This window comes from Choristoneura fumiferana, chromosome Z (assembly GCF_025370935.1).
Source record: "Choristoneura fumiferana chromosome Z, NRCan_CFum_1, whole genome shotgun sequence".
In the NCBI taxonomy this organism is placed as follows: domain Eukaryota; kingdom Metazoa; phylum Arthropoda; class Insecta; order Lepidoptera; family Tortricidae; genus Choristoneura; species Choristoneura fumiferana.
Genome location: NC_133472.1, coordinates 41,827,291 through 41,852,322, shown reverse-complemented (window position 1 = coordinate 41,852,322; position 25,032 = coordinate 41,827,291). Strand labels below are relative to the sequence as shown.

The 25,032-nt window shown below is 38.0% G+C and overlaps 2 protein-coding genes across 3 annotated transcripts in view; both read left to right on the top strand.

Annotated features, from left to right (window-relative positions):
- Positions 1–3,737: 3,737 nt before the first annotated feature.
- LOC141440026 (probable NADH dehydrogenase [ubiquinone] 1 alpha subcomplex subunit 12) lies at positions 3,738–9,465 on the top strand. 2 transcript variants are annotated; one of them, XM_074104490.1, is made up of 4 exons: positions 3,738–3,927; positions 4,531–4,656; positions 6,508–6,700; positions 9,360–9,465. In XM_074104490.1, the coding sequence occupies exons 1-4, from the start codon at positions 3,820–3,822 to the stop codon at positions 9,401–9,403; spliced, it is 471 nt and encodes a 156-aa protein (XP_073960591.1). In that variant the 5' UTR covers positions 3,738–3,819; the 3' UTR covers positions 9,404–9,465. The 2 variants fall into 2 exon arrangements, with proteins under 2 accessions (XP_073960591.1, XP_073960587.1); XM_074104486.1 differs by having other exon boundaries at positions 6,508–6,711.
- A 5,003-nt stretch (positions 9,466–14,468) lies between these two features.
- The window catches only part of LOC141429229 (LIM/homeobox protein Lhx9-like), a 140,256-nt gene continuing 129,692 nt past the window's right edge, over positions 14,469–25,032 (top strand). The window contains exons 1-2 of the mRNA XM_074089539.1: positions 14,469–14,609; positions 24,175–24,485. Of these exons, the coding sequence (XP_073945640.1) occupies positions 14,574–14,609; positions 24,175–24,485 (347 nt within the window). The 5' untranslated portion in view covers positions 14,469–14,573. The remainder of the gene's footprint in view (positions 14,610–24,174; positions 24,486–25,032) is intronic.

Genomic DNA, 25,032 nt, shown 5'->3' with positions numbered 1-25,032 from the left:
TCGTATGTGAAAATATTGTTTTCCGGATAAAATTTCTACTATGCAGAAGTTATTTTTTGATTCGTTGGTAAAGTCAGTTCTGGGAGCGTTCAAGTTTTACGTAACGCAATTTGGGGGGGGTTGTAAAAACTTGCGATGCGCTACAGGGGCGGGAGGGGGGAGTTTCAAACTACGCGTTACGTCACAGTTTTTTTGTAACAAGTACATACTATAATGTCCTCAAAAGTGGGAAATTCGCATCATCAGTTGTTGTTCTTGGCCTATAAATGCTCTCATGCTGAGTTGCCAGTGTGACTGTGTCGAGAAATGCCAGCTTAATTCGGAAACTGCTAAAGAAAAGCTAAAAAAATGGTAATTTGGGTGTTACGTAACTTTTAGGAAGGGGGGGGGGTAAAGAAAATGTTACGGCGCGTTACATGGGGAGGAGGGGGGTGTCAAAAATCTCCGAAAATTGCGTTACGTATTACTTGAATTTCTCTAGGATGAGTGGGCGAGTTTGCCATACAATTCCAATTTGTATTTAATTAGCTTTTTTGTTTCGATTGCTGAAAAAATGTGAATTAAATAATGATCTGTTTAACGTCTTGTTGAGGGAAATATAAGTTTTGCTGACATAAGTCTCAGAAGTCGACGTCAAGCTTGAAGTCAAAGTCAAAAGTATTTAAGTAGGTAAGTAATCAGGTGAAAGGTCACGTCATTCATAATAGTTATCAGAAAATTATAAAACAATCAAAGGATTGTATTAAAAAACTGACTTTAAATTACTATAGTTACAAATCATTAAATTTTTTAATAAGTTATTTTACAGAACATTCAGTTTCTGTATTTTCTGATAAGTGATAATGGGACAGCCTGTTTGAATCATTGCATTTTTTTAAATTTATCACCGAACGAAACAGTTTAGTTCTTTGGATAGTGTTTTGTACTTATATTATACTTATGTAAAAAAAAAATTAACACCGAGTAAAATCTGTATTTGGTTAGTATAATTTTAATACAAAAAAATTTTTTTTTCTTCTGGATTTAAATGGACGTTAACGAAGATCATTCCAGAATACACTCCTTCGTAGCCAAAGGGAATAAATCCTTAATAGTCTACCTTAAGTTTAGTTATAATGATGTTGTGTCAGAGCTAAATTTCAGTTGTACTTTTATTTACGTTTTATACCAGCGGCCGTATATTGGGCGAGAAAAAGTACGATAGTATAATGACAGTAATAGTATGTTATCTTTAGTAAAAAAAACATTAGCGACTTTTTCACATCGCTATGACAACGAGAGATTCTGAAATACTAGTTGGCGCTTGGTATCCTGAGGTCTGTTTGTCAACTTTGATATTTGTGTCACATTTGTGATTGGTTATAAATAAATGAGCCAATAGCAAGCAAGACTGTGATGTCACAGAACATTCGATGCTAACGCCATCTGCCGATATTACCCCATTCGAGAGACCCTAATTGGGATTTGAAGCTCTCTTGTGACAATACGGTATTTGACAACTCCTGATTTTGCCATATCTTAATATTATTATAAAAATATAGATATTCAGATAGTGTTTAGCGAAGAAAACTTAAATCTTGAAAATTGGATTTATAGTGATTTTTGAAAAATCTTTATACCTGTCTCTTTCTCAAACGCTTTTCTCTATGCAGCAAGTATGGCGGAACTGGCGTGTGACGTCACATGCCAGTATGTCTTTCTCTGTCTAATCTTGAATTTTAAACCTTATAACTTTGTTATTTGTAAAGGTAGCTTAAAAATTGTTTTTCTATTCGATAACAGGCATTGTATAGGTCAAATGTATTCAACTCGTCGGTTTTACTCGCTCAATGTAATCGGCGCAGAAATGTTGTAACTGTCGGGACTAGGCTGTGAGCTTACTTGGATCTGTTTGATGGAATTAAATGTCTGGCTTTTTCGAATACAAGTGTCTTTCATTCTTTATAATCATTATCTTCTGTTGTGTGCTAGCTCCGCGCGTAAGAGTGATAGAATGTCGCTCTCCTCCTATGTTATAGTTTACTAGTGTTTAGCCACGGCTTCGCACACGTATATCATTAGATCCATTTCCATGGGAATTCCCGAAAATTTAATCGTGGTTTTCATTGACGTTACTTTAAAAACAATCATGTCAAATATCATGACTCTAAGCCCAGTTGTTGTTTCAAGATTTTATCCCTATTACGTGGGAATATTGGAATAAAAAGTAGCCTATGTTTTATTCCAGATGTCCAGCTATCTATATACCAAATTTCATCCACATCCGTCCACCCGTTTCAGCGTGAAGAAGTAACAAACATACTCGCTTACTCACTCACTCACAAACTTTCGCAATTATAATATTAGTATGATTAGTAGACTTTAGTCGCGGTTTCGCACCCACTTCGCATCACCTATTAGACCCTGCAGTTGAATTGAACTTAATTCCCACGGGAATCCCCAAAAATTACATCGTGGATTTTTAATTGCACATAAAATTTGTGGTCTGTAGACCTACCGTTTGAAATTTTGGGATTTTATACCGATCCCGTTGGAATATCGGGATGAAAAGTAGACTACACTTAATTTTATCCTAATCCGGTCCAGCTGTTTTAGCGTGAACGAGTAACAATTTACACTAGGGTGGAGGTTCAAAAGTGTGAAAAATATAAAATATTTAATATTTAAATATTTCTTTTTTACAAAAATATGGCTCTGTCCATTGGAGGACAATTTTGGCAGTGTCTAGTAGTTTTTGCCATTGTACGGTAAAAAAAAAACTAGAAAACGAAATATGAGAGGAAATATGGGTGGATGAACGATGGCAGCGCGAATCCCTATTTAAATATTTAATAATTTATTTAAAAAATATTTACCGTCATTCAAAGATTTGAAAAAACTAATTTAAATTCCATAAAATACTTAATTATTCAAAATATACCTCAGTTTAAGTAAACCTTTGGAACGCACTAAATGTAGGTACAGTCAAGGGCAAAGATATCGACACGGCCAAAGTTGCAAAAATATGTATACACGGCCTTAATGTTATGTGCATAAAGTCGTGTATACGTATTTTTGCAACTTTGGCGTGTCCGTCGATATCTTTGCCCTAGACTGTACCAAAAAATTAAATTAAATAGACTGCCGAAACTACCAATACTACCAGTTTTCGTTCAAGTATGATGCTTGAAACACGAAACTAAATATTGATACAATTTTAGATTTAAGTTGATGTCCCGTCGCTTTTCAGCATAAAAAATATTTATTTAATAGGTATCCTATTTGGCGAAATTACGAAATTTTCATTCAAAAATCAAATCTGAGGTAAGGTACGCTAAAACATATAAAAATATTTATGTAACAAACTAGCATTATCAAGTTTTTAGAGGTATTCGAGACTGTACAACTTTTTTTTCTTCATACATACACGCTCCACCCTAATACACACATAAGTACTCACGCATTCACTGCCACCTGACTTGACTTGACTGACCACAGGTGCCACCGACGCACGTGTGCGTTCAAAATGTATGAATAATTATGACAGCGGCACTGGGGGAAGTTCCAAAAACGCATATATGCGTCGGTGGCAGTGAATGCGTTATAATATTAGTATGATAGGATTTTAAGTCGAGGGTCAATTTTGTTGATCTGAGCATGATCTGAGTTACGAGATTTTTTCAAAGTAGTGACGAAGAGGTGGCGAAGAGAACTTTTACAAAACATTGGAACTGTCAACATTGACATAGGTATTTATTTTTAGACATCGTGTCTTGACTGTCAAATTTTAACCGTAATTATTTCTTTCGCTCACGCGATAACAATTAAAAATCCATAGTAATGTCGTTAATAGGCTTGGATAAACTAGCTCTGCTAAAGAAAGCTATAAAAGCGAATGGGGGTGTTTTCCGTCTCTTGGAAAAACTGTGGAGAATGGACACTGTTAAGGTAAGTCAAGTGGAAGGTTTATTTTATTATTATTACTGGCTGTTGCCCGCAAATCCGTCCGCGTAGAAAGGAACTGCAATTTTCGGGGATAAAAACTATCCTATGTCCTTCCCCGGGACTAGTTCCTAGGTTCCCACTTGTCGGATTTTAATCGGATGTTCCAGTGGCAGAATATTTTATATGAAGCTTGCCCGACACGATTTTCTATAGAAATGACTGAAATCCGACACGTAACAGATCCGACACCCAAAAAGTGGGAACGGGCTCTAAAACCATGTGTTTACAAACTTCATCTAAATCGGCTCATTGTTGTAGGCGTGATGAGGTAACAAAAAAAAACAGACTTACAAAGTTTAACTTTAACAGTCATCAAAAATAAAAAAATATTTTTTTTTACAAATTTATATTTGATTGTCAAAAGAAAAAAATACGTCTACAATATTTTCAATCCAGTTTACCTACACATTGATTTGAGACGCAAGGTTTTTTCAAATAACTGACTGTTAATTAACGATAGTGCTGATATAGTGGGTATCCGATATTACCCCAGTGTCGTATTTCCCCTACGGGTCGGATTTACCCCGCAACGATTGTTCTTGCCAGGAAGGAACCCTGATGGGCTGGGACTCTAACTGCAATAAATACTACGAGAACCAACGCTACATGATCTCGCGCAGTCGCTGGGTGGAGTTCAGTCCGCATTTCAAATGGGAGTATGACGCCTCTCAGGTAAAAAAAAAACTACCTTTAAAAAACTCTTTTTGACTCCGATTTACAAAAAAATCCAGACAGGTAGGTAAATTAAATGATAAAGAATATCTACTAGTCAATATAAAAATAAATAAGGGTTACTGGTATTTGTAAACTAAAACAAAATTAGGTAGGTAGGTCTATGTATGTACCTACATTTAATTGCATGAAAAGTATTTGTATTGTGTTATGGTGTTTTACCATTAAAACTCACGTGGCCCCTATTCTCTTTTGGGCAGTAGGCATAGGTACTTCCAAAATGTCCAGATTAATTTGTATGGTTTTTTTTTTACCACGAAGCAAAGAATTTTAGTATCAAAAAAGAAAGTTCCAAGGAAGAAAAGAAGATGCTAGGGTAAATCGTCAATTACTGGCCACCTTTGGGGTGTAGTAGGGTAATTTATCCTACAATCTCTCACCAGTGGCTCCAAGAAGCTGCCAGCTGTAAACCGCGCTGGCCCGCGGGGTAAATCTGGTTGAGGGGGTCTTCTGCCTCGGCAGTCAGGCTTAACTACGGTTCCCTCGCGCTTAATGCATAAAGCCTTTCCCGGTAGTGAAGGCAACCCAACGCAGATGTACAACGGGTATGGTGGATCCGGCGCTAAAGCAAGGTAATGTGAAAGGCCTAGAGCGACGGCAGAGGGCGTACAGTTGCCGTCGGTCAGTCATCATCTGAGCTCTTCTCCGGTCGTAGCGGTCTCCCGCTCCACTGGGTTCAGAAGAGGGAGGACGAGTGTGCACTTGTGTTTGCGCGTATACCTGTAAACCTAAACATATCCCGCGTACTTGACTGCTTCCGATATGAACTCCGCTTTAATCTTAACTCCTGGGGCGATAGGTTGAGGTAGGTAGAGAGGTTCGATTTGGTGCAAATCGGGCTTTGTCTGATGCCTGCACTCAGGCGGCTCCAAGGGTGCGGTAAGAGCATCGTGGTCGCTTTCATATTGAACAAGGGAGGCAAAATGAGTTCGGCAGCACTTGGAGTGACACAACAGCTCTATTAAGGGAAGCACTGCTTTCCCCGCTCAGCCGGGAAGGGGGCTAGAAAAGGTGCCCTAAAAACCCTCCTTACACTGTAAGGAGTGAAATACTGGCTACTGATTTTTTTTATTGTGATAGGGAGGCAAACGAGCACACGGGTCATCTGATGGGAATGGGAAACGATCACCGCTGCCCATGAGTACCAACTACTCAAGGAGAGTCATTAAGAAAGTATAAGCCCTTTTCTTGCAAAGTCCCGATGTCATAGTTGTCAGGAAACACTGTTGACGGAAGTTGATTCCACAATTTCACTGTACGTGGCAGGAAGTGCCGAAGGGAACGCACAGTGGTAGATTTGTTAGTTCTATTTACAGGTGACTAGAATTTATTTTAGTATAAGGTGGCCCTGTGTTTGACAATTTACCCTATCTCATCATCATCATCATCATCTCAGCCGTAGGACGTCCACTGTTGGACATAGGCCTCCCCCACAGACCTCCAGTTGCTTCGGTTGGCAGCGGCCTGCATCCACCGTAAACCTGCGGCTTTAACCAGGTCATCCGTCCATCTTGTTGGTGGACGTCCTACGCTGCGCTTGCCGATCCGCGGCCTCCACTCGAGAACTTTTCGGCCCCAACGGCCATCCGTTCTCCGTGCTATATGGCCCGCCCATTGCCACTTCAACGAGCTGATTCGCTTGGCTATGTCGGTGACCCTTGTTCTTCTACGTATCTCTTCATTTCTGATTCGGTCCCGTAGAGAAACCCCTATCTATCACATACTTAATATTGTAATAATGGACATTCAAGTCTATAGCTAGGTGCAGAATATAACGGCGACACCTTCCAGGTAACTCCCGAATGGTTCGGCTGGCTCCACTACAAGACAGACCAGCTGCCCTGCCAGGACTGCGCCAAGTACTGCCTCAACTGCTGCAGCTGCAGCCACCGCTGGCTGCTGCCTCCCGAAGAGAACCTCACGGGCACTTGCTGCGCTTATTACCCGTATTCTACCACCATGTCGCATATAGGACTCTGGGATGGTAAGGACAGGGTATTCAGTTTCATTTCGTTTTTTAGGGCTATTGCTTAGTTGCGCGGGCGCAAAAATAATCGTTACATAGTAAGTGAACAATCGAAGGGAAAAGTAGAGCGTAAAACTAGACCATTAAACCCATTTACTTATCCCTCGACGTGTCTATCCATCCTCGCCGTATCGGCTCGGGTGGATCTATGAACATCTCGGGTAAAATGGCTCGTTTTATGCTCTTGTTGTACAATCTACTATTTTGTGACCGCCATTTCGACGAAATATACCCTATGTTACTCCGACAGTTTTGGCGAATCTAAATGATATCTCATACATAATATTGAAAACCGTCCAGGCGTTTAGGCTACAGAGAGGACCAAAGTAATAAATAGACATACATACACAAAACAAACAAAACAAAGGCTAGTAATCTTCAAAAGAATACCAATAGATGGCGTTACCAACTCCAGTACGAACAGCGAGTTCGTGCGTGGAATCTGACGTGATGTGTAATTATTTTTACAGGAAGCCGCTAGATAGCGCTGTGAGTGTAAGATAAACTTAATCCTCTTACTGCAAGGCGGGCTGTTTTACGTCCACTAGCAGGCTTTTTAATCTAGGTTTAAGTGGTCTTAAGTCATGTCAGATCCATAAAGGAACTGTCAGTTAAGCCTTAAATCAAGATTTAAAAAGTCTACAAGACGTCCTAAATGTGATTTTAATCACATGTTTTTATTCTTCCGTGGTTTTAATGAACTATAATTAGTTTAATTATTTTTCAGTAAAGACGTCTCCGCGGAAAGTCTAGTGAAAAGCTTTAGTCTAAGACTAAGTAATAAAAATGTTTACTCAGCTCTTCGTCTTATCTCTTAATTCCGTTTAAGATACGATGAAAGAAATAGCATGCTTATTTTAATTGCGGTGATTTATAACTAGTCTTACCCGCGGTTTCACTAGTGTATACCTACCATTAAAATTTTACATTTGAATTGAAATTGTAATACTTTCCTACGGGAATTTTCGAAAGTTCGTCTTGGTGTTTGTGGACTTATGTCGCGAGGTCCGTTTAACGTTACAGTTTACAGGCGAATGGCTTATTTAGTTCTCAACAGGGAATATTAGTGCAATTTTCTGCCGTCAGAGTGCAGCACTAGCATAAAACCGTAAACAGTTTTTTGAGTATCTTAAATGCCATAATATCATATTAATTCAATATTTTTTTGGAAATATAGCTCTATCGTTACTATCGATGTAAATATCATGTTATTTTGTTACTAATAAATATACCATGATTTCTATAGGTATTAATACTCTTTGGTCATGATCTGTCATGGCGACAAAATATAAAGAGAACTGACGTTGTCATGGAGGTCTGAGCTAGTGTCGCCCCCTGCGCAGAGCTTTGCCTAATATGCCCGTGTCTACCCTTAGGACAAAGATGAAATAGAACGTGTTGATAAGGGTACCTATTTCTAATTATACAGTCTCGTACGACGCCACAGTTTTAACTTACTGATTTACGATTAAATCGGTACCTACTTCGGAACATAGGCACTGTCCCACCACAGACGATAAGCGAGAAGCGAGTAACTAGAAACGAGTGGGCGAGAAGCGAGAAGCGAATGTAGTTTCGAGTGATAGAGTGCGACGGGCGGGGGGGTCGCCAAGCTAACATCGCTGAGCTAGTTTTTTATAGCTCAGCGAGTTTTATAGCTCTTGTCGCTGCGACAAAAGATGTAAGAAGGAGTGGTCGCCGGCAGTGTGAACAGCCAGCGATCAACTATTTAAATATGTGTCTCTTTTACTCACACAGGATCTTATATCTTTTGTTCGTTTCTTGAGCGAGAAAATAGTCGATAGCCAATTGTTTCCTCGCCGGAGGTGACACAACTGCCTTACATCAATTTTATTTTGGAAATATTTATTTAGACTCATCATCATCATCATCCCAGCCTATATACGTCCCACTGCTGGGCACAGGCCTCCTCTCAGAACAAGAGCGCTTGGGCCAAAGTTCCCACGCGGGCCCAGTGCGGATCGGGAACTTCACACGCACCATTGAATTGCTTCGCAGGTTTGTGCAGGTTTCCTCACGATGTTTTCCTTCACCGCAAAGTTCGTGGTAAACTAGACTTTAGACTCATGTAATCAAATAATTTCCATGGTAAAGCCGAAGCAAAGATCGCTTACATTTTTCATAAAATGTATGTCCTGTTGTCCTATTTTGTAAATATTGGGCGAGCTAGTGGGAATAGTGTTCTATAGAGGCTTCGCCACTGAACCGCCGTTACAGAAACCTTGCTTTGTCGTTTGTGAGTAGATACTTACTTAATTAAATTAATAAGAAGCCGTGGTGGCCTAGTGGTTTGACCTATCGCCTCTCAAGCAGAGGGTCGTGGGTTCGAACCCCGGCTCGCACCTCTGAGTTTTTCGAAATTCATGTGCGGAATTACATTTGAAATTTACCACGAGCTTTGCGGTGAAGGAAAACATCGTGAGGAAACCTGCACAAACCTGCGAAGCGATTCAATGGTGCGTGCGAAGTTCCCAATCCGCACTGGGCCCGCGTGGGAACTATGGCCCAAGCCCTCTTGATCTGAGAGGAGGCCTGTGCCCAGCAGTGGGACGTATATAGGCTGGGATGATAACTTACTTAATGTCTTGGTCCCCAGGATCTTCCGTCTGCGTTCGTCGTGGAGAGAAAAAGACATCTTAATTATATACAATATCTAATTATAATGCTATTAAAAAATAAAATGATACGATGACGATGCCTCATTAATTTGTTATTTTAATAAATTATTAAAAATAAATGACCATCCTTGTTTATTATATTTAAAAAGAAAATACACATAAGAAAGTATGCCATAGATCTTAATATATAAAAATGAATCCATTTCCCTTGGTCACGGCATCACGCGTGAACGGCTGGACCGATTTCGCTAATTCTTTTTTTGTTGTGTTTGCTGTTGCCAGGAGAAGGTTCTTATAAAAGAAGATTTAGAATATTAAAAAAAAACTACACCGGGGGCGAAGCCGCGGGCACCAGCTAGTAAAGGGGCTCCTAGACGGGCCATATTTTCACTGCAACATGTGGCCGGCAACTATTGGTGTCCCTGTCTAACATGTGAGTAAGAGAGGGACACCAATAGTTGCCGGCCACAAATTGCAGTGTAAATATGGCCCGTCTACGAGCCGCTTAAAAGAAATAAAACCAATTGAAACAAAAGACAATCTCTTTGCTGGCCATGGCCAGCAATGTTATATGAAATTTCATTACTGTCCTCTAATTTGAAATCAGAACGAATGTTCAATAAGGCTACACAAGGACGTACAATCCGTGAGCTCTTAGAAAAACCTTCGGGTTTCGGGGGAAATCGGAAAGATTTGTGTTGTAGAAAATGACAATTGTCTTTTTGACTTAGTAGCAATCCATCACGCGGAGAGTATGCACTCGTTGTGTTTTAATAGACTTATATAGAGCAGATAAAACCACCACTTACTTAGGTATTTATTAAGTTTATTTTTCTAAAATTGATTTCTATGGGGAGTAAACTTAACCGGGTATTTTCGTAAATAGCCAATAACGGGAAACTGTTTATAACTATAAGTATATAATTTTATTTTAAAAGAAGTTGACAGTTTCAAGAAATGTGTTGATTGTAAATATTTTAATGAGGTTCAAGACCGAGATATAGAAGCAATGAGGATTTCGAAAAATACATTAAAAATATTAAACGAAGCAAACCAAGAAAATTAATTTGACATACCCAAGAGAAGTAGACACAGTATAAAAGCTCTATATTGGCTCTGTGCACGACATCAGCGCCACCTAGCGTCCGCAACTTTTATGGCTCTGATGCTCTGACGTTTTGAAATTTCATCGCGGCATTAATGTGACAAAAATCAAACCTATAACGTATTAATTTATAATACAGAATTACTGTGATACCGTGATTTGGGTGGACAAAAGGTTGTGAATTCATTTTTGGTCATTAAAATTCAATGGTGCGTGTGAAGTTCCCAATCCGCACTGGGCCCGCGTGGGAACTACGGCCCAAGCCCTCTTGTTCTGAGAGGAGGCCTGTGCCCAGCAGTGGGACGTATATAGGCTGGGATGATGATTATGTGTAGGTAAACATGAGTAGTATGTACGAGTACTTATAGTCGCCATTGCCACTCCAGCGAATTTATAAATAATATTTTTAAATTTAGTATAATAATAATATAGCGGCATAGAATCTTGTTTGTCTAGACAGACACAGACATAAGACAATTTTAAGTTAGTTTTCGTACTAAAATTATTTCCCAGTAGGTAATTAATCTAAAATAGACATCGACAACCCTAAGCGTCCGCGCCGGGGTAGGCAGTTAAGTCTCCTAAAGGGTAGGAGTTTACATACTTCTCTTTTACTATGGTTATACTGGTTAGAATCATCATCATCATCAATCTGCCTCTGTTCGTCCACTGCTGGACATAGGTAGAATGGCACGATCCTCGGCTACTATCAATAGATATGCCGTACATGTGGTTATCGGTAGAATAACCAGGTCACATGTGGTACAACTACAATTTATTACAATATATTGAAATTTCTTCCTAGTTTTAATTCCTTCAATACCTATATTTAATGCGACGAGAAACTAATAACAGTTTAAACGCTCGTAGAACACCCATTCTAAAGTTTATTTGCTTAATTAGCCGTCTGTAGAATAGGGTTGCCATACGTGAGGATTTGTCCGGACACGTCCGGATTTTTGACCCTTGGTCCATGATTGCGGCCGGACTAGCCAAGCCAAGTGTCCGGAATTTTAGAAATGACCTCATTGAAAAAAAATTCAACATGATTTCATGACATATTTATTACACCGTTGTTCATGAGTGATATGATAAATTAAGTAGTAACCAGGTAATCCGTGGACCAGGAGACGAGCTGTCGGTAGGCCTCCAACAAGATGGAGCGACGACTTGGTTAAGATCGCGGGATCGCGGTGGATGCGGAAAGCACAAGGCCGGTCTGAGTGGAGAGCCTTGGGGGAGGCCTATGTCCAGCAGTGGACGTCTTTCGGCTGACATGATGAATCAAAATTAATAATACTTCTTTTAAAGCAAATCAACATAGGATAAATTTTAGCTAAAGAGATCTCGATAATAAATAGCGAGCAGTTAGCGTAGTACCTACCTGCTGCGTAATCACTGTTACAAAAAATGTCAGGACTTTTAGGGCGATATCAGTATTTTTGTCGGGATTTTTCATTTATTCATGGAAACCCTAGTCGAAAGGGATTTATAAAGATGTTTTCCTTTAAGACGTACGTAGGTGGTGGATTATGTCTTATTTTAGAATCAAGGGCAGTTAATATTGAGTCGTGTTGAAGGTTGGAGTTCAGGTCAGGATAAGTCAAGGTTGAGCAAATACAGCTTTTGCTACAGTCAAGGGCAAAGATATCACACGGCCAAAGTTACAAAAATATGTATACACGGCTTTATGCAGTTACCATTAAGCCCGTGTATACATATTTTTGCAACTTTGGCCGTGTCGATATCTTTGCCCTTGACTGTACAAAAATTTTGAAGATAAAAATTCACTCATAGTTACTTTTTAGGGTTCCGTAGTCAATTAGGAATCCTTATAGTTTCGCCATGTCTGTCTGTCTGTCCGCGGCTATGCTCAGAGACCGTTTGGTAGGTACTACAAAGCTGTAATTTGGCATAAATATACATATCAGTCAAGCCGACATGTGTTAAAACAAAAAAAAAGTTTTTTTAGGGTATGTCCCATAGCCGTAAAGTGGGGGTGATTTTTTTATTTCTCGACACCCTATAGTTAGTGTGGGATATCGTTATATACGAGTACCTAGGTCTTTTAAAACCACTGGGAGGTTGCCAAAACGATTTTTTCGCCCCCCCTCTAAAATCTTAACTGTTGGGTGGAAAAAATAAACATTCAGGGTGGTAGTGAGTATATCAAATTTACAAGGAAAATTATAACGGCTATGATTGCTTGAGAATTAGTAGTAGTTTAAATGTAAATAGCAGCCTAAGGTATAAACGAAAAAAATAAAATAATAATAAATAAACATCATGGGACACTTAACACCAATTAATCTAGTCCCAAACTAAGCAAAGCATGTACCTACTACGGATACTAGGCAGCGGATGAACATGCTTATATAGATAAATACATACTTAAATATATATTTAACATCCAAGACCCGATAACAAACATTCGTATTATTCATAAAAACATCTGCCCAGGCCGGGAATCGAACCTGGGACCTCAAGCTTCGTATCTAGGTTCTCTAACCACTTGGCCATGCGGTCATCGAAGTACGTAATCCTTAGAAAAATATTAGTTACTTAATTTTTTTGCTAATGGCTACGGAACCCTGTCTTGTTTATCATAAACTAATCAGCAATTGTAGGTTTCTGTTAAAAATAATTTTTGATACGAACTTTTTTTGTTGACTGTACTTTTCGACAACTGTCGCATAGTGCATTGTCATCCAACTCGTGCATCAAATATCAAGTCGATTTGACCATTGGATGTGGGGCAAAATGAACTTGACAGATTTGATTCAACAAAACAACAACCAGCAAACAGGGCAAATTAAATAAAAGCTGAAACTGTAAATATTTCAAATAATAACAAATTCTAAAGTGTGTGGGGAACTATGTATTTCGAAATGCAAACAACTTTTTCAGGTAGGTAGTGTATTAAAATATAATAATAGGTTATTATGTAGGGTGGGCCAAATTTTGGTGCCCAGAGTAGGTATACCTAGTATTAAAATTAGTTATATACCTACCGAGTTTCCGAATCTCGATGGTCGGTAGGTACGTATCGCAGACAGGAGTAGGTCGTTGACCTCTCTGTTTAGGTAATTAAAGGGGGAAATATATAAACAGGAAATAATTGGAGATACTTGTAAGAAATTCTTTGAAAATTGAATGAAGTGTATTTTAAATCATGTTGTGATTTTGTAGGGATTGAACGATGTGTTAGGTAATTATGCAAAAAATATAAAATTATGCAGTATTTAGAATTTAGGTGGAGTTTAAAATTTGGGCCCTATTCAAATTTTCGGCCGGTTGTCAACCATACAAAACGACTGGCTGGGCAAAGTTCCGTTGTACTAAGAAAATTGCCCATACCTAGGTAGATTATGTACGATAAATTGTTTGTCACACAACGGAATGTCTAGGTAGTAATTTTTTTGAATTAAGTATTACTGTTATTAATTATCCAAAATTTCAAATTCCAACTATTTTCGAAAGTTTAGTGTACCTAAGTACATACTTAGCTATAGCTACAGTCGCCAGCATAGGTACATAAGTAATCATCGATATCTACGATACATAAAACCTGTTAAATAACGTGAGCTTATCAATGATAGCAAAAGCGAAAAAATGGCGACAACGGTTTGAACGGATTCTGTTTTAGGTGTTCAAATATCCCTGAATATCAGTCACGTTATTACGTGTTCTGTTATTTTTGAGCACGTAGACCATTTTGATGTTCGTGATGGTGACTGAACAATATACCAATGAATTTTTATGGGACATCAAGTAAGCGATACAGAAAATAGATATCAACATAGAGGACTGCTATTTGGACAAATTTCCAACAGACTTCATGAAACATTTTAAAAAGCTTAAAAATCATTCCGTCGGCTCCCCGTAAAAAGCGTAGGTACCTTTTCCCCTCTGCTGCTCCCACCACAGTTTCCGTGGGCGGGGGCGGCGCCGGGCCCGCCTCCGCCCTACCACGGCAGTCGGCCTCGCGTCGCCACCGTGCACGCACGCGATGCGCGGGAGTGTCTAGTGCAGTGGGGCAAGAGCCCGGGCGTTCGGTGCGAGTAAAAGCGGAAAAATTGACCCCCAAATGGGCGTGTACGAAGATAGGGGAACGATGCACTGGGTGAGTTGGTTGGCTTTTTTTGTTTAAAATTTTGGTTTGTTTTTATTTAAAAAAATTGGCACAGACATACCAAACCAAATAAGTTTTTTATGCAGTCGTGTCCTACTGCTGGACATTCTGCCTCTTGATTTTTCCACCGTTCGTTATCCTTCGCAAAATTTTGCCCATTTGGGTCAGCATTGACAATTTGAAACGTTTTGATCCAAATGGGCAAAATTGTAAAAAAAATATAAAGAGCGTATTTTATGCTAATTTCTTTTCGCTGTTTTCGCATTGTAATCCAAATTGGCAGTGAGTAAAATTTGTTATCATGAGAATATTTATTATTATGGTCAAGATAGAAAACGACTTACATTAGTGTGCAAATAAAAATATAAATTACCAATAGGATTCGAAAGAGACTACTTTAGTTTTTCTTTTCATATTCTTTTTTTACCAATTAGTTTAACAATTTCTCAATTATATATTGTGTGTAAATAATAAATAATTATAGAAATATACATTAATGTACAGGTACTTACTGTGCTAGTAAATGTAAAAGCTTATTATAATTAAGTTAGGATTTTGACCCATTTTTTACTTATTGCCCACTTACGCTTTTACCTGCGATTATGTTGACGTATTTAATTCATAGTGACAAATTTGTTGTAATTTTGTATGTTTTTTTTGTTCATTAAGCAAGCGTATAGATAGTAAAAAAGAAATAATATATATGCGTTTGTAATTAAAAATATTATTTACGTTACTTTTAATAATTTGTGAAATGTTTGATATAAATCTGTACCTAGATACTAATAACGTAATACACGTATCTTTAACAAGACATAAAAATAAAACGTTGGCTAGTCTTTATACGGTACTGTGAGATATCTCTACTTAAATGTTTTTAGTATTAGAAAGAAAGCGCGATCTTCATCTACCTTTTTTTTAAAAATGCTTTTTACAATTCAAGTTTAACACGAATTAGGTAACAAGATATATACTAAAAATACTGGTTAATATAGTTTATCTTATTTATATTGCTAATGCTAACTAAGAAATATGAAACGTTTATTACTTATGTTAAATTATGAAGAGTACCTAGTTTGCACATTTTGGACATACGTTTTGTTGATTTGGTCGGCGTATTGCAATTTAAATTTTTTGTTAATCCATACATTATTAATAAAAATATTTTACAAAAGTATTCATTTAAGTCATAAAACTATAAAAAGGTACCCTATTTATTTTCATTTCATTTTTTGTAGAATTTTGGGCCATCTATGTTTATATGTTGTGTAGCTTTTAAACCGTTGGTGTTTCTAAGCATTGGTGTTTTTAATATGTAGCTAGAGAATCGCATTAAGCACAATTATAAGTAAAGTAGGTACACCATAGTCCATACTCTTATACTAGGAACGAAAATTGTTTTTGAACCTCAGAACAAAACGAAATATACCTTTTGGGTGGGTACTTACCTGTTAATCTAACTCTATGTTATTATATTATCCTGCTTATATTATAAATGCGATAGTGTGTGAGTATATGTGTGTTTGTTTGTCACTCCTTCACGCTAAAAGAACGTGACGGATTCAGATGAAATTCGCGTAAACAGATAGATATCTGTATGACGCATAAGCCACTTTTTATATTGCGACGATATTGCCACCAGGATTGGGATTAAATCTAGCAATCCATCTTAGGCCTCAAGGTTGGCAACGCATCTGCAATACCCCTGGCGTTGCAGATGTTTATGGGCGGTGGTGATCTCTTACCATCAGGAGACCCACTTGCCATCCAGTCGAATAAAAAAAAAATCTCAAACACTAGGTTAAGATTCGAGTCGCGAAGTCGCGGTCAACGTTTAGTTATTAATAAAGAAATCTACCCATACCATGATCGTATCAGCTACGTGTCAGGCAAAAATATATTCGTTGTATCGAAAACTTTGCCCACTAGCACGATCCGTAGCCAACCGTCGCAGTCGCGTGTCATGTATGCGTTTGACATTCCGTTATTGGCACGTTCCTGTTACGGTCATGGCATGTTACGGTGTAGAGGGTAGATAACTTAAAGATACATTTTTGTTCAAATAGGTAGAGACAGTATTATCGATGGTCTAAAACACAAATATATGCTAAGTGCAAAATTTTCATTTTTTATTTTAACTAATTTCGTATATTTGGCATTCAAATGATAAAAATTCAAAATTTTGCACATAGCACATTTTTCTTCTAGGCCATCGATATATCCGTCTCGTACAACATAAGGATGTTATCAGATGGCGGTGAATCAGGCTCCAAATTTAACTTCATATTTATTTAATTTATCTATGTTTAGTCTAATTCCACTGACATCTTCAACCTTCCAGTGTTCGAATGCTTGATATTAGCGATGTCCAGAGATGATTATTATTATTTTAGGATTTATTATTCTGTGGTCGTGGTCATTCGGATGTGAGGATCAATAGTGATAGTGTTGCAAATCCTAAAGGCTCCGCGCATGTAGCCCCCCCCCGCACCAACGCTTGATCGTAAAAAATACAATACAATACAATACAAAGACTCTTTATTGTACACCAGACATAGTTAGCGATACAGAAAACAGATACACAGAGAAAAAATACAAGGTAAGCAATAGGCGGGATTATCGCATAAGAGCGATCTCTTCCAGGCAACCTTTCTTACAGAAAGAAGGAAGGACTAGTTTACAACAGGTGGTGCATCAAAAGTAGATCAGAAAATTAAAACGCAACAGAAATACATCTACGAATACATACATAATTATATCGTACATATAATTACGTCTAAAATAAATATAGGCGGTGAGATAAACAGCAACAAATAAATAAATTATCATAAAGCTAATAATTGCAAGATGACAGATAGTGCTCCTTAAGCATAGACTTAAATAGTGACAAAGATTTTGCGCGTCGTAAGTCAATCGGTAAGGAGTTCCACAACCGAATAGCCTGGACAGTATAAGAATATACATAGAATTTGGAGTTAGATAGAGGCACAGTAAGGAGAAAGTTCTGAGAGTACTACAATAAAATAAATTACAATTTAGATAGAAGCATGTTTTTTTTTAAATAAACGTAACCACAATAGTGCCATCACAAAACCAACAAGAAACCACCGCCAAAGAATAACATGATATCGAACGACTATAATATACTGACCGGCAAAAAATGTGGCCCTCAAATGTATGTAGTAATAGGTAATTTTGTATGTAGAGTGGGCCAAATTCTGTGCCACTGAGTATATTTTATTTAATACTAGGTATAAAGTTGAAGCATTATCAAGGATCCCATGATAATAGTACATTGTGTCTTAAGGGTGGTAAAGAAATTACGAACGAGAGAGTATTAGAAGCCCGAAGACGAAGACTGAGGGCTTTAATGAGTCGATGTTCGTAATTCTAGTACCGCCCGTGCGACATACAATATTTTTCATCACATTTGCGAGTAATTTTTCTATTTCTAAAAGAAAAAATATAATTGTTCCAAATATTGGCGATACCTTGGGCTGCGCTCTTGGCAGCGCTGCATGCCCTCCCCCTCCCGCAGCATGTGCCTGAGCCGCGTGTGCATGTGGTCCTGCAGCAGCGTACGGGCACTGACTCATTTACCGACCACGGGTTTCATGACAAGCACATTAAGGTCGAGGGTTTTATTTGGGGGGTTGCAACCAAGGTAGCCTGCATGTTACGACACTGTTTACGAGCAAGTGTGATGAAAAATTTGTTACAGGCCCCACGCTGGCTTAATCTGGCTCTGGTGAACCTTGTGACGACTTTTCTGGGTAAATAGTGTGGTGATTTCCCCTTCCCTTCTTCACCGCTGTGTGTCCAAAGTTGGTAGTTGAGAGATGACTATAAAGTGAACAAAAAATAACGTTCGCGAAAATATACACAGTGGCACAAAATTTGGCCCACTCTACATACAAAATTACCTACCTATTACTGCATACATTTGAGGGCCACTTTTTTTCCCGCTCAGTATATTTAATAACTTAAGTTTTTTATTAATATGATGGTATAATTGAGGCCGGCAGAGCTAGTTTCAAAATGTAAAAAGCTTGTATGTAAACTCTTTATTGTACAAAGGCAAAGAAACAAAATACAATTGGCAAACTTTGAGATACTTGTACAAAGGCGGATCTCTACCAGTCAACCTTTGAGTGGATGAGAGGAGCAGTTAGTTATGTTAGTTGTGTTTGGTGTTGAGGAGCTTGTATTATGGATGCTGGGAAAATTACACACATACTTATATGAATAAATACATACTCATTTACGTATTAAACGTCCTAATAAAGATATTTGCCCGACCGAGGATCGAGCTTGGAACCTCAAGCTTCACTCAGTTTCTCTAACCACTTGGCTATCCTGTCATCCATATAACAAACAAATAAATAAATTGATCAAGTCACAAACTAAGCAAAGTGTGTATTAGATATGCGTTCTAAGTAACGGATAAACATACTTATTTAGATAAACACATATTAGACAGCTAAGATACGAAAGCAAACACGTTTATTTATCATTTATAGGCACATGTATTTACCCTGACTAGATATAGAATCCGGCACCTCATGCTTTACAGGTAGTAAGGTTTACTGACTACTGGACTATACGGTCATCTATAGGTAGTTCCACCAGAGTTGAAATGAATGATTACAGACAAAGCTACAAAAAGAACTGATTGCACAAAAGGCGAATGAATTAAATGAATGAGTGAGTGTCAAAATCCCGCTCTCATTATATCTAGTGACATCCACGAAGACGCGTGATTTTGTCAAAATTAGACATTAATGACATTGTAATAAGAACCACGGCACGCGTCATCGTGAATGACCTATAGTATACATGGCTTGTGTGCGTGACCTCAACTCCTGTAAAACCTATAACTTACATTTATGTACAACAAGGCTGGCCAATAGATTATTTTCTAGGTGGGCAAAATTGTTTAAGTCTAAGGCGGCGGTGGGCTACTACTTTTTGTGATACACATAACTATTAAAATTTACAAAGAAAAATGTGTCCATGAAAAATTGGCCCATGGACGCGTTGGCGGGCGGGCACATTGAAATGCCTTGGAGCAGTGTTTTTTTAACTTTATCGGGACGCTGATTCCTTTTGTTTTAAAAAATATTTGGCGGCCCCCTGCTTACCTCCTCTTACAGTTATTTGTATTATCTTACGTTGGTAATACAAACATTGACTCTACACAAAAACGATGAGAGTATTTTAAACTTTTACTTAAGGGGCATCCGTGGCCCCTCGGGGGGTCACGACCCACGGATTGAAAAACAGTGCCTTGAAGGGTCACTTTTGGCCCGCGGGGCTGGGTTTGGCCAGCTCTGATCTTGATCTTCAGCGTACTGCCTATCTTGTAAACCTAGTTTTAAACCCCGAGTGTTTTGTTTAATTTCGCATCCAACCGTTTAGGCAAATACGTCAGGGGGTTTAAAAAACAATTTTTCGATTCAGTGCTCTGTGAAATATTCAACTTTAAAGTGCGAATTTTCATTATTAATTGAGAGAAATTCTGGAATGTCAATTCAAATACCTACTATTTATTATGGTTCATAAGATACCTAGAGCTCATGACTGACAGACATAGCAATAGGTTAGATATAGTTGGACACTTTTTACAAGCTTTTATTTAACTTGCCCTGTTTGTTTGTATGGGTCAAATTTTTTAGGTTAAATTTAACGCACTTCCTGTGCTCGGGTTGACTTGAAATTTGGCATAGTTATGTAAATTTGATGATAATACAATAATCTGGTACATACTGGTCCGGCCAGGATCGTCTCCCAATGAACTTGAAATTTGGTACGGAAATGTAGTTTGGATGACAACGCAAGTAGGTACAGTGAGCAAAACATTTTTTTTTAATTTTTTTATTAAAAATGTTTTTTTAACAACAACTTACAAACGTAAACGTCAGCCACATTTTTGTCCTAGAAAGACTAGCAGTAAATTGCCGTCGGTAGCGAGAATGTCACTCCCGACGGAAAAAACCGGGACACACAAGTCCAGAACTGTATATAAATCAAGTATACGGTATTTTACAACGCCTGAATTTGGAATATCGTATATATTATAACGCAACTATAGATGCAGCCAAAGTTAAGCGAAGAAAAACAAATTGGATGAAAATTGAATTTACACTGATTTTAAAAAGATGTATGGGTAGGTATATCTGTGTTCTTAAAACGTTTTTCTCTATGTAGTAGGCATGGTGCTAGTTACTTGTGAGGTCACATGTATGCAAGTATGTATGTAGGTATATATACTTTTAAGATATATCTTTCAATGTGTAATCTTGAAACTTAAAAATTGTTTTTACATCCGATGACATGCTTTGATTTATAAAATAAGTAAAAAATAGTCAAATACTGTATTGAAATTACTGTATTGCCGTGAAGCAGCAGTGCTTGCATAGAGTAAGACAGCCGGTGATAACTTGAGGTATATTTTGGCAGCGTCTGCAATTGTTGCAGATCTTTATGGGCGGTGGTGATCTCTACCATCAGGAGACCCACTTGCTTGTTTGCCATCCAGTCGTATAAAAAAAAAAACGATAAATATACATGGAAAGTCGTCCACATAAATTGACCATTTTGAATTCGGACCAAAATGAATATGGTCCAAATGAATTTGTCAAAAAGTAATTGTGCTGAAATATATTTAGAAACAAATATACTATAAGTAATTGTATTTTTCCTGAGTCTACGTAACAAGATTCCATTTCTGACGATATTTAGGATATAGTTCTCCATGTTTTTTTTGTTGTATTTTAAAATGGCATTTTCTGCTTGGTCGTATATTACGAGCTGTCAATTTTCCATACTCGTACCCAATAGTAGTATTTATACAACATGTATTTTTTATACAAAGGCAATAATAACCAATTGTCTTAGTGCTATGAATCGATGCAATAATATTTAAGTTTAGCATTAACTACCAGGTCGTAATTAATTAATATTGTTTTTTTTTCGAGCGGCAATTTATAATAATTTGACACGGAAGAGAAGCGAATCTTTGACAGTTGTCACGTCAGCAAGTGCAACGTTTTGAATAAAAACAAATTAGTGATCATTTAGTGATATTATTGCATCTTTGAGACCGCAAATACATGTATTATGATCTATTCTTTAAATTACATAACTTGAGACCTACGATCAATTTTATTAAGCAAGTAGTTAAACTGTTCGAAATTATCAGTCATAGATTATGCCTATGGTTAATCATTAGAAATTTTAAGCAAGTTTTTTTTCTTTTGACTGTAATTGTCATTGGCTTGGTTTGCCGTTATATTGACATTATCCGAACCAATTTTTATGTGTGTGACAAGGCGATGGGTTTTATTACAAGTGTGTGAAATTCAACTGGCAAGATTTGAAAACTTACGAACATTTCAAGTTAAATAAAACATAAGATAACCTGGCAATACTATGAACATAAATTTTCTTCATGTTAATAATAGTAGATTTCACGTTCACAGCGTTTACGATTGGATTGTAATAACTGCGATAGATAATGGCCCTCAGCTCGGTGACCCCAGTGCCGTATCTGTACTGACCTACATCATCACATTATGTCATACCTGAACGTCTACTGCGAGATGTTATGATAAAACTAGCCAAGTGTTTTACGTCCAGTTTTGCCCAATGGCTAGAAAGCCTGTCCTAACCTCGGTCAGGGCAGATTTTTGTATGAAAAACACGTGTTTGATCTCGGATCTTGGGTGTTTAAAATGTGTTTTAAGTATACATCTTTCTTCTATACCACGCGCCATATAAATCTGCCTTATTCATTACTTAATACTCAGTTTTGACGCATTTTTGAGATACATTTTTTATGCAACGTCTTTACTTTACTCCAGGATTGTGTTCGAATCGCTTAACGGCATGCCTATACAATTATTGGAATTATACCTTTATAGTTTTTGTGGTACTAGTCGGGGCAATGAACTTTTAGGTAAAGTTAGGCGGCGGAAGGTATAATATATAAAATTCTCGAGTTAAAAATGTTTGTGACCAAATTCCTTCGAAACGGCTTGACCGATTTTATGTTTTTTTTTGTGTAATTATTCGCGGACAGCTAGTTTATATCTACATAAGTATGTTTATTCGTTGTCTAGTGCCCCTAGTACAAGATTAGCTTAGTTTGGGACTAGGTTAAGTGGTATAAATTGTCCTACAATATTTATTTATTTGATATTGTAGGTATTTATTCCCTCTGGGCGGTCAAATACAGTAAAGAGTTGATTATGGTTCTTTTTTCGGCGAAATATTATTTCCAAATTTATGTTTCATTGGCCAAACTATTTTATTTCCCAACTCATAATTTTCTCTGAAACCATTTTTTTTCGGAACTTTCGTAAAACAAACCTAACTTAGGTAAGGTACTGTGTTCTTTAAAATCATGTGGAAAATACACAGAGAAAAATGATTGGTTTCGGAGAATATTTAAGAGTTGGTAAATAAAACGGTTTGGCAAAAACATTTGGATATAATATTTCTGCGAAAATGTAGGATGCCGTTGTTTTTATAATTTAGGGCAGTGTTTCGCAATCTTTTTCATGGCACGACCCCTTTAGTATGAAGAAATATTTCGTAACGTGTTTTGTATAATTTTTTTGCTTGTATTATGCCGCAGATGAATAACACACCAGGGACCTAGTCACCACCTACCACCAGTCATCTAATTTTGTTTTTATTTATAATATATGTATGTTAGTCTGTTAGGTATTTATTGTATGGGCCATGTTGCCTGAATGAAACGGGTTATTATATTATTATTAAAAATGATTTTTTTACCATAAACTTATTAATTTTTAGACACATTGGCCGTACGAGTACGTTTTAACTTTACGAAACTGGTTTATTTCGCTTTAAAAGTTTACCATAACCGAACCGCAGCTGTAAAGCTATAAAAATCTAGAATTAGCACGCGTTTTAAATAGAGTCCGCTAAAATCTTTATAACCTTAATTTGGTTAACTGCTAGAGTTTACTTCTCGGTCGGGTAACCGTAAAATGCTTGACTTGATTATAACTTACTGTCTGGTTTGTGTATATGACGACTAGATGGCCTAGTGGTTAGAGAACCTGACTACGAAGCTTGAGGGTCCCGGGTTCGATTCCCGTGTCGGGGCAGATATTTGTATGAAAAATACGAATGTTTGTTCTCGGGTCTTGGGTGTTTATACTATGTAATTAAGTATGTATCTATCTATATAATTATATTTATCCGTTGCTTAGTACCCATAACACAAGCTTTGCTAAGCTTACTTTGGGACTAGGTCAATTGGTGTGAATTGTCCCGTGATATTTATTATTATATTATTAATGTTAAAATCCATCCAGCCGTTTAGGCTGCAGCGAGGACCATATACTACGCTCGAAAAACATAACCCTCGTTCGGGCAGTTGGGTAAAAAGTAACAAACTTGCACCCTGGCATTTCTGGGCATTTGTTAGCGCAGCACTAGCACTGCCTACCCTACCCTACTGCTTACTCAATGCAGTGTCTCACTTCTACTTATCACTCCCACTGACCAATGCCCCCTTTTCCAGCAACAGAATGAGCGGTACATATCATCGTATGAGGCCGGTAGCGACCTTTCCCCCGCCGCGCCCGCCGCGTCCCCCGGCTCCCCGCGCGACTGCACTTCCTGTCGCAAGCGGGAGCCCCCGGACGACCCGCCCCCCCCTGAGGACTGTGCGGGCTGCGGCTCCCGCATCACGGACAGATACTACCTCCTGGCCCTGGAGCGACGCTGGCACACGCCTTGCCTGAGGTGCTGCGAGTGCAAGATGCCTTTGGACTCCGAGCAGAGGTGTTACGCGCGAGACAGCAATATATTCTGCAAGAACGATTATTTCAGGTCAGTTTAGCTTTTTAATTAAATGAAGAAGTGTTGAATGAGGGCTATCGTTTTTTGTCTCACTAGATGGCGCACTGTTGCGTAAGGTTTTTAAGTATGACTTTCAGAGTCTGTTATTACGGGCGTGAAAACAAAGTTTAGATTCAAATCATATTTAATACACCTTAAAACCGTACCATAAAAATATCACGCATGCCACAGTGTTGCATAGTCCCCGTTTTGTTCGGAAAAAAGGGAGGACAAAGGTTTCCGAAAGACAAAACTGTCTCAGAACACAGACATTCATTGCCCCGAAATGCATATTTGCCATAATTAATTTCAGATATTGTAAAATATTCACAAAATTTCTAATTATAAATAAACTCGCGTAGCTCACCCAAAAACTATGAGATTTGACATTTCGGAGACCTCACGCTACACTAGCGCCTCTAGTGGCGAATTCATACGCGATAGCCCTCATTCAGCAAGTTTGTCTCACTTATAGAGGTACCGGGGTGACCTAGGGTTGCCATACGTTATTTGTCTTGACATGTCAGGTTTTTTGACC

Bases quoted from the DNA above. Each gene is read 5' to 3' on its own strand.
- LOC141440026 (XM_074104486.1), top strand. From the start codon at position 3,820: ATGTCGTTAATAGGCTTGGATAAACTAGCTCTGCTAAAGAAAGCTATA. The intron at 4,657-6,507 runs GTAAAAAAAAAA...GACACCTTCCAG, and splicing joins GGGAGTATGACGCCTCTCAG to GTAACTCCCGAATGGTTCGG. The intron at 6,712-9,359 runs GTATTCAGTTTC...CTTGGTCCCCAG, and splicing joins TCTGGGATGGTAAGGACAGG to GATCTTCCGTCTGCGTTCGT.